The 10,978-nt window shown below is 37.6% G+C and overlaps 1 protein-coding gene across 1 annotated transcript in view; it reads right to left on the minus strand.

Annotated features, from left to right (window-relative positions):
- The window catches only part of LOC107724561 (rab effector MyRIP-like), a gene marked incomplete at its 5' end in the record, with an annotated part of 109,172 nt that extends 100,361 nt beyond the window's left edge, over positions 1–8,811 (minus strand). The window contains one exon of the mRNA XM_016533535.1: positions 8,664–8,811. Within this exon, the coding sequence (XP_016389021.1) occupies positions 8,664–8,811 (148 nt within the window). The remainder of the gene's footprint in view (positions 1–8,663) is intronic.
- Between the last annotated feature and the right edge of the window lie 2,167 nt (positions 8,812–10,978).

Below are 10,978 nucleotides of genomic sequence, written 5' to 3' on the forward strand. Positions count from 1 at the left end.
GTGTGCATTAGCGACATCTGGTGGTCGGACTTGTTTTCTCCACCATTTCTGACAAATCATCGCGGAGCAGAGGATGGTTTGAAAAAGCATGTGACCCTTCGGAAGTCTGTAACATTCAAGAGTGGAATCAATCTGGGCTCAATACAATATCTAATCTGATATAATCTAATCTAAATTAATTTGTGCCAATGAGACCACAACTCATGTCATGTATAGCTTGGTCAACGGATTCACATATCGATCAATAATATAAAATACATAAACATGTGATCATAATTAATAATTGACGTGGGTACCTGAAAAAAAATATTTTGGGTGAGCTGTTATACCCTTATGTTGTGTTTGGGGTCTCTGAGACCCCAGTTATAAACATGATTAAATGTCCTACTGACAGCCCTTAAAGTGACTGAATAATCCTTTTATGCATCAGGTGGGATCGTGAAGCGCCAGTTTTTTCAAACCAGCTGTCCCGACCTTCCGATAGTGCATGACGTTCGAAGCTTCAAATGTCATCACTCACGTGGTGTTGTCATTTCGATACAAGCATCGGCACAGTGTGTGATACAATAGTGGTTTGAAAACTGCATCGGAGCTGCGGTATCAATTGTCCCATTACTAATGGATGGTGAAGTTTGATATCTTCTGAAGTTTTGGTGAACATTAACTTGTCTACTCATCTGAAGTACTTACCTGGATTCCCCTACCTGCCCTTCTGCCATTTGCAGTTCATCTGTCCTTATATCCTTATACCTGCAAGGGAAAGAGAACCCAATTATCACGATAAGTCATTTGAACTCTTTATGAAAACTGTACACTTACCTGGGTTGCTGTTTGGAATTCCCCATGGGATCTTTCTGTTTGACTATCCTGTGAAAGCAGAAAGGACTGTTTAAGCTATGTTCCTTTATGTTATGATTAATGTCCAGTCTGAACGTACCTGCTTCAGTTTGCTTCTGCTGTATAAATAAACATATCCCAGTTAACTTACCTGTGCTTCTCCCGGTCTGTTGTGTGACGGAAGACCAGACCAAACTTAACAGCATGAAGAAAGACCTGGCATTCATCAATTTAACTCCTCAGGGTGGCGGTCGCAACCAGCCGAGAATCAACAGATTCATTTTTCAGAATGGCCGGGAACTCGAGAATTATGTCCAAGAATCCTGTATCAACCATATGTTACCTTCAAGTTGTGTTCTTCAAGTTCCCAGTCATTCCAGTTTACTTCCAACTTTTACATCTACACGAGAAATCCCCCCAGACCTGACTGCTAAAGCAATGCACCGGCAAGACGCGACTCCGGATCCTGACCAATGTTCAGTGAAGTCCCCAGTCCCTACTCTAGTACTGTGCCTGAGATTATCCCAGAATTCTCTCCAGAGCTCAACTGGGAGCCCATGTCAAGCCCACTGGCCGCTCATCAGTCAAGTTCACCGGCCGCTACGAAGTCAAGCCCGTCGGTCGCGGCTCACTCAAGTCTGCCGGCCATTCATCTGTCAAGCCCGCTGGCTGCAAATTACTCGAGCCCGCCGGCCACCCTATTCACCCATAACCAGAAGTGGTTGGCCTCTTCCTTGCCCGAGATTGCCCCCCAGAGCTCGCTCCAGCGTGGGCTCCAGACCCAGAGCTCACTCCAGTGTCGTCTCCAGCCCCAGAGCTCGCTCCAGCGGGTGGGGGGGTGGGTGGGGCAGGGGGGGTGCTGACACATTCTCAGTGACCAGCCCTCTCACAAGCTCCGTCATTAGCCCAGAACTAAATTTCCCAGGAGCCTGTCTGGTTCACACCTGCACCATGTCCCTAATCAGCACACCTGTTACTCATCACCTCATTCCCCCACGCTATATAAACTGTCACCAGTCACATCACAGTTGTCTGGTCTCGTTGCAGTTTCTCCAGGCTTCCGACCTCACATTTGTTCACTTCTCCAGTCTAGCTACCTGCCAACTGAAGGAGACCTTGTGTATGGATGGTGAAGTTTGATATCTTCTTGAGATTTGGTGAACATTAACCTGTCTACTCATCTGAAGTACTTACCTGGATTCCCCTACCTGCCCTTCTGCCATCTACAGTTCATCTGTCCTTATATCCTTATACCTGCAAGGGAAAGAGAACCCAATTATCATGAGAAGTCATTTGAACTCTTTATGAAAACTGGACACTTACCTGAGTTGCTGTTTGGAATTACCCATGGGATCTTTCTGTTCGACTATCCTGCGAAAGCAGAAAGGACCGTTTAAGCTATCTTCCTTTATGTTATGATTAATGTCCAGTCTGAATGTACCTGCTTCAGTTTGCTTCTGCTGTCGTCAAGTCACCTTTATTTATATAGCGCTTTTAACAATAAAGATTGTCAAAGCAACTGAACAGCATTAATTAGGAAAATAGTGTGTCAATAATGCAAAAATGACAATAGTAAACACTAATTTTTCAGTTAAAGGCAGTTCATCATTGAATTCAGTGATGTCATCATCCAGCTCAGTTCAGTTTAAATAGTATCTTTGCAATCATTTGCAATCAAATCAACGATATCGCTGGAAATGAAGTGTGCCCAATTAAGCAAGCCAGCGGCAAGGAACCAAAACTCCATCGGTGACAGAATGGAGAAAAAACCTTGGGAGAAACCAGGCTCAGTCAGGGGGGCCAGTTCTCTTCTGACCAGACAAAACCAGCAGTTCAATGCTGTATAAATAAATATATCCCAGTTATCTTACTTGTGCTTCTCCCGGTCTGTTTTGTGACACTAAGATCCTTCTATTCTCTATTGAAACCCACAATAATATTTAAAATATTAGTAAGCTTAATGTAAATAAAATCATAATTTATTGGGTACTTTTAATTGGGAGGTGGCTGTCCTGAACCCTAACCCCTAAATTTCAACTTAGGAAAATTATATTAATTTTTGTATTTTTTTTCTCCATTGTTGTTTTTAAAAATATCTTTTTGATTCTTTTAAAAAGTTGTTAAAAAAAATATTTATTTTATATTTCCTTTATAAATTATAATAAATTATGTCCCGCATTTTCCATGTCACTACCAAAACGGTGTATGTTTTAGTCCATTGGCTGAGACTGAAATTAACTACACCCCTACATTTATGATCAGGAAATATTTATGTGTCACTCTCTCTCATAGCTACAGGGTGAATAGATAGGCCCCATCATTTTGAGGTAAATGTGTTCAAAAGTCTGAAAAATCTGTCTGTAACTCTAAGGAACTTCACTACCGAACACCTTTTTTCTGCAATTAAGCACATTTTTTTGGGAGTTATTCCATATTTAATTTTTTATGTGTGTACACCTGTTCAGAACTGTGCTAGCTAACTATGTGCTGATTAGCATCTTTGAGATAAGTTCAAAAGTATCTAAAATTGTCACTACCGAAACATTTGGTGGAGTTTCAGAAGTGACATCTTTGTTTTTTTCGGTATTATCCCATAAAATTGTCACGACCGAAACATGTCATCATGACAAAAGGGAACACATAATCTAGGGTGACCATACGTGCCATTTTCCCAGGACGCGTCCTGCATATTTGGGGAAAATAAACAAAATTTTAGTACAGTTATGCAATTTTTTTTGTGTGTTTTAGTATGCAAGTTAAAATTCTGTAATGCGATGTAGTCACTACCAAAGCATAACTGTCACTACCGAAAATGTGCAGTCATTACTGAAACATGGGATGTTTTGCCAAAAATAAAGTATACTGAATTATCAAGATGTTATGATAGTTTTTGGTTCAATGTATATTCAAACTAATGAATCCTTAACTTTGAAATCAGTATGATCAACTGTATGCCTTTTACAAAGAAAGATTGGATTCAAAATACAACAAAATTTAAAAAAAAGAATTGCAAAAAAATATATTTACAATGTAGATGTAGGCAAAATCTTAATAGGTCAATATAACCCTCTAATTAAATTATTATTACTGTGTTTCGTTAGTGACAAATTTGGGGAGAGAACAAATATTCCGAAACTTTCTGAAAATACAATATGAGAATTAACTGCGCAATTACTATATGTGTACCTTGGATATTATACAAGTTTGGGAAAAGACAAATTTTTTTATCAAGACGTTTTTAACTCTGACTATGGGCCAATTCTGTAGAATGGCCCATATACGGTACTTCCTGGAAGCAGCCACAAACTAAGTCACACTCGCACTCATGTTAGGAGTGTATGTGAGGTAAAAGCCTTCAGGAGAGGGTCAAGTAAGGAGACGTATAATTCAATTTTGACTGAACATATCTTTCCAGGCGGCTTCCTCTCTGTCAACTCAGATTACAGAACATTTAAAAGCTGCTCTGTTCTCTTCAATTACTGTCATCCTCATCCATGGGATGCTTTATGACTGCCCCGTGACCCTGTGTGTAAGAATGGACAATAAAAGCATCTGAAAATTTGTATTTCAGTAAAAATATTCTGGTAACGGTCTGAAGATGAATTATTCTGATTATTATACTTTAAACTAGATGTTATATTCTGAATATAATGTGAGTGAGTGGTCAATGCTATAGTGTGTTCTAGACTCATATTAGCCCAAGTCACAGGAACCCTACCATCAAGAATCTGTGATATTAAGGTCTGTAGATATGGCTCTGTTGCCTCCTTTAACATAAGGATGCTTCAGCCCATTATATCACCCAGCAAGCAAAATTATTAGTCTGGTCATAATTCCTTAAAACCTAAACATAAAAAGACAGAAAATTTCAACAACAAAAAAAGTTAATAAATTAAATTTCAAATAAATTAATACTTTTATTCCACATGGATGCATTAAATTGATCATAAGTTAAAGTCAAGACATTTATAATGTTACAACAGATTTTTCTTTTTTTAATTCTCAAAGAAATGCTGTTGAACAAATGTTTTGAACTTTATATTCATCAAAGAATACTGAAAAAAATATCACCTTTTCCACCAAAAATATTAAGCAGCACAACTGTTTTCAACACTGATAATAATATGAAATATCAATTGAGCAGCAAGTCAGCATATTCAAATAATTTCTGAAGAACATGTGGCACTGAAGACTGGAGTAATGGCTGCTGAAAATCCAGGAGGAATAAATAAAATTTTAAGATATACTGAAATAGAAAACAAATATTTTAAACTGTAATAATATTTTACAATATTGATCAAATATTTGATAATTTATTTTTGGTGAGCATAAGATACTTATAATAATAATAATAATAATAATAATAATAATAATAATTATTATTATTATTATTATTATTATAATAACATCATACCGACCCCAAACTTTTAAACAGTAGTATATAATGCCATTTTTCAGCATGTACAAAACGTGCTAGAAATGTGGCACACACATACACACACAGAGACATTTCAAAAGTTCAATATGACACTGAATTCAAATGAGAAATTTGGTGGTTTAATTTCACAGATGGATGCAAGTTATGCTGAGAGATACTTTTCATTACATTACATTTCTAAATGTTTCTTCTTCGGCTCTGGCTTTACACAGCTTTCTTGTATCTTTCTTATACACCCACCCACAGATTGGATGATTGGAGCAGACCTCAACCTATTACGCCTGTCAGGCCCCATCTGGACATGCACACAACATGTTATTTCACCATCTGTTTGTTGCGCCATCCAAACGCTCACGTCTGTGTTGCTGTCTGGAGCTCACAAGATGCAGTGATACTTAATGACAGTGCAAAGACACAATTCTCACTTCAACTTTATAACGGCATGAACATAAACATGCACAAACATGCAAACACACTGTTTTGTTTTACAGTTAAAAGGAAACATACACTGTTGTGATGTCTTACAGAATGTGTTAAGTGTAAGTGTGAGAGGAGATGTGTGACTGTAACATCTGAGTCAGCATCTCTCTCTCTCTCTCTCTCTCACACACACACACACACACACACACACTACATCTACTTAAAAGAATGTCCTTCTTGGTTAATGAAATATTAACTTCATCTGTAACATATTACCACAGACAATAATATTAGACATGAAAGAATATAAGCACTTCAGTAAAAACATCTCTATAATATTTTAAAATATCTATAAAATCTTGCCCTATAGACATCCAGTGTAACTGTACAAATCTGAATATACATTTTTGCTTATTTTTAAAAAAAAAGAAAGGGGCAATATTATCTGTGGAAATGTCACATATCATGGACACTTGTAATGTGGTGTTTGGGTTTTGTCTTGTTCATGTTTCCATGTCTTTTATTTTGTAATTGTTTTATGCTGTTTGTGTCATACTTCCCTTGCCTTCATGTATCTCAGCCTTGTGTATGTGTCATGTTCTGATTGGTTGTTTTAGTCATGTGTCTTGTTTCCCATTGGTTTGTTCTTGTCATGTGACCCTCTTGTTTCCTATAAGTAGCCATCATGTTGCCATTGTCTGTCGTCGTGTATTGACATTTATCTCATTTAATGCCACGCAATACCCCTCAATGGACTTTTGAAAAATACATAGATAAAATACATACTTTGCTCTGCAGTTGAATGGATCTGTTTTCACTGTGGGTGTCATGGAGAGGGAACATGACACTTCCCCTACTGACAAAAATTAGCCTCTTGAACCTAGAACATTGCTTTAATTACAAACCCAATACAGATGCCATTATAGGCTCTTTACAAAATCAATTAAAATGCTTTCCTTATTATGCGTAGATGATCATTACAGCAAAGTAAGCAAACTTAATTTAGATGGTGGTTATCAGCTCTCTCAAAATCTGATAACATAACCATATTAATTTCAAGTAATGCGTAATTTCATTCAATGTTGGCATAATCTATTTTTGTGAGTGGAAAGCTGGGGCTACATCTCTTGAAATATAGCTAAGCAAGAGACAAGGGAAATCATTATTTGCTGTTACCATGAAATGCATGCTGATATCTGGTAAAATGAAATCTGTGAGTCTGATTTTTCATACAGCAAACATTTCATGGAAAGAACATGAAAGGAAACTCGCTGAGAATTAATCATGGTGGAGAATCCATGCCTCAGGCATGAGCGAGTGTACGTGAGAGAAAGAAAGTTATTAAGAGAGAGGGAGACAGCAAATAAGAGAGTGAGAGACAGTATGAGCGAAAAACCGCTAAGGATGATGGGATGTATTTTCCTGATTGATTCATATTGTGCTGCACACCACTGATTCACACTGCTGTAAAGGCACAGTTACCCAAAATAGTAGTAATTATTATTATAAACCTGTTATGTTACAAACCTGTATAATGTTATTTTTGCTCCGATAAAAGGGAGAAACTCTAAAGAATGACAGTTTGGGTTTGGAATGACATGAGGATAAGTAAATAAAGACAGAATTTAAATTTTTTTGGGTTATCCCTTCAACCCACATGCATTTAGACCACATGACACACACAAACTATAAATAATCAACATGATGTAGATATTTTCAACATCCCTCTCACTACACCAACTTCTCCTTATTCTTCTTGCTCTCTCCTGTCTTTCCAATCTCGCTTTGTGAAAAACGCTAAAACACAGTCACACATGCCATCAATTCTCTATTGGGCTGGGTAGATATTCAACAGTCATAAAAGCCAGCATTTAGTAAATCAAACAGGGCTGAAAAAGAGTTATCACTGCTCAAACATATATAAATATCTGGGTAAGATGTTAACCAGGGCTGTAGGCAAATATGACACTGAAAGTGACAAAAATGCACCAGATATGTAAAATGCTGATGCAAAATTGCTAATAATAATAATAATAGTAATAATGTTGAATAAAGTTGAAAATAATGTTGAAAATAATGTTTGCTTAGTTTGAGAAAACACAACTGTTATCCTGTTAGACAGCCCCACTTTATTTTCTGACACGGACTAGTATTGCCATTAAAATACACAAATAGCTTTCATTCACTCCGGAACACCGTCTTGCTTCATATTTCTACACACTCACTATATTAGCACCAATTTCAACATATACTTTATTTTTTACACCTTTATTCACCTTTCACTCTCAGTTTGTCTACATTATGGGGACCATATGTCCCCACAAGGACAGTAAAACCTGAAATCATCTTCATTGTGGGGACAAGCCAACAGTCACCTTGGGGCAAACAGCTTTATAAACATATTAAATAACAGATTAATGAAAATCTAAACATCTCTGAAGGTTAGGTTTTATTTGCATAGAGCTTTTCACATTACAGGTTGTTTCAAATCAGGGGAACTCCACAAGATATTCAAGTCTATGAGGAAAATGGTTTAAGGCAGTTTTTTAAGAACCTATTTTGTCTTAAGTACCCCCACAGTACCATCAATAATGCTCAAGCACCTATTCATAAACACAAATCCAGAAAATTGTGCCTAAAATCTCTTTAGTATTACATTTAAACCATTTAGCATTATGATTTTAAAAGCCACTTATAACTAATCAAACAATACAGTGTGTGTAAAACAGAATCACGTTACATATATTTTTTTGTTTTATTTTCATGTGCCACTTTTAACCTGCTTGAACGATATGTGTGTGACCATGTACGCCAGCAGGTGTGGTGTCTCCCTGTCCAAATGTAATTGCATAACACTGTGTATTTTGTAATATGTCCATTTACCAGGAAGTACAGACATGGCCCCTCTATCCTTAAGTATATGTATTTACGAAGATGTATGTGTTCATGTATGCTCGAGAACACTTACCTGCTCTTTTGGCAGGCGGCGCAGATGTAGCCCCTCTCGCTCTGACTGTAGGTGCGGCAAGATTTGCAGACGTTGTAGTGCAGCAGTGCTCGTTGAACTTGTGCTGCTTGGACAGAAGCAAAGAGCGACTGCCCTCCTCCTCCAGCTCCTGCTTCATTTCACTACAGAGAGAGATGGGGGGATTGGAGGGGAGGGGTTGGAGGAGAGCGAATGAGAGAAGGAATGGGAGGGGATAAAGCGAGAGTAGGGGCATGTGAACAAGGGGATGGAAAGAGGGAGAGAGGGAGAGAGAGAGAGAAGGAGAAAGGTGCATCTGAAGGGGAGGTTGAAGGCGCACAGTCATGCAGAATAATTGGAGATTCTATGAGGAATGAAAAATTAAAGTAAGAATAATTTTGCAGAAGTGTGGGGCATACAGATACAGTCTGTATCATTTCTCTTTCTCCATCTCTGTTTATACATACATACAAACAGACACAAATATGTGGATAAAGTCACAACAGGGCTGGACTGGGACTGAAAAAAAAAGAACACAGCAGATACGCACTATATGGCTGTGTTCTGAAACCTAGTGAGCTATATTAATGGTTGCTTTCAAAACACTGCTTCATGAAGCTTCAAAACATTTATAAATATTTTGTTTTAAATTGTTGGTTTGAGTCTTGTATCAAACTCACCAACTTATGTGATTTCAGCAAATGAGGCTTTGTTACTTCATACTTTGTTACATCAAATTGTTTCAAGCTTTGGGGTGCTTCTCAAACAGAAGGCTGTATACTAGTGAGGATGCATCCATCCTTCTGAGGCTTCAAGGCTAGAATCCTGCTCATGGACATGGCAGAAAAAATACTATTAAAATTATAATTTGAAGAATAATTTCTATATCTGTGGTGACAACCATCTGTGGTCTTCCAGTGGTTAATATTATGCACAGTTTACCATTATGTGATTCATTTACAGCTAAAAACAACAACAACAAAACATAAAGTCTAATGATTAATGACTAGATGGTGTTGATCTGGTGATCCCATGAACTAGTGTCTACAGTTTTATAATGAATTTTAATACTTTTGCATGTATAATACACAAAGGAGAATATTACTTAATTGCTTTTACCTATAGTTTGCCAAGCTTTGCCAATACAAAACAAGTAATACAGATTAATAAAACACAAATTATACAGCACATTCATATTTAATTATATTTAAGTATTTACAGATAACATTTCATAGATTATACTTTTATTAAAATATTTGCAATTAGTCACTTTTATTTCTATATATACACAGATTGTCAAAGCAGCTTCACAGTGATAAACAGAAAAATAACAGATTCAGTTTTGGAAACTCAACTATGGAGACAATTCAGATTCTGCTGTAAAGCAGCTCTAAAAAGATAATAGTGTCATTATTCCGGTCAAGTCAGTTCAGTGTTGGTTCAGTTCTGAATAATAACAGTGTGAAGTTAATCAATTTCATCAATTAAATGAAAAACGAGGTCAATTCATCTATAAGCAGTTCTACAAAAGGTAGCATTGTCATTCTTCATTCAGCTCGAGTCAGTTCAATGTTGATTCAATTCAATTTAATAACAGTGTCAATGTTGCAAGATGCAATTCAGCTGTAAAGCAGCTCTACAAATGGCTATAGTGGCATCGTCCAGCTTATTTCAGTTCAAGTTGTGTTCTCATCTGTTGGTGCCAGTGCGGTCATATTGATACATTTTTGAATGTTAGGTGTCTTTCAGACCCCAAATAACCAAGCCAAAAGGCAACAGTGGCAATAAACCAGGCTCAGCCGGGGGACCAGTTCTCTTTTGGCCTAAGCGAACAAACATCGTATGATATTGATCGAGGTACGTCACACCAGCATTAGGTGGTAAGGAGGTGTATTCTGTTCAGCAGGTTGAAACATAAAGGTAGAGCTGTCGGAAGTATAAGACTGACTTATCAGTAGCCTTAAGCATGATGAACGTCCTTTTTGACTGTTCCAGAGTTTGGGTGTTAAATAGGAAAAGGATCTATTGCCCACAGTCAATTTCAATTCAATTCAATTCAAGTTTTCACGATACAAATCGTTGCAAAGCAACTTTACAGCAAATTAAGTTTCTACAATATTTAGTGGTAGCTTATCAGTGGTGACTGTCAGTTAATGTACATATGGCAGAAATGTACGGAAAAGGCACGGACGTGCCGGACGATGGAGTCTCCAACGATCGCAGCCTCGCGTTCCGTCTCGCGGAGGGGAGCGAAATGGTTCCGGGTGGAGATCTCGAAGACCGGAGGCGGCGGAGGGGGAGAGGTCGTCGCCCGGGGC

The sequence above is a fragment of the Sinocyclocheilus rhinocerous genome, unplaced genomic scaffold (genome assembly GCF_001515625.1).
Source record: "Sinocyclocheilus rhinocerous isolate Xijiao unplaced genomic scaffold, SAMN03320098_v1.1 scaffold1507, whole genome shotgun sequence".
NCBI classification, from domain to species: Eukaryota; Metazoa; Chordata; class Actinopteri; order Cypriniformes; family Cyprinidae; genus Sinocyclocheilus; species Sinocyclocheilus rhinocerous.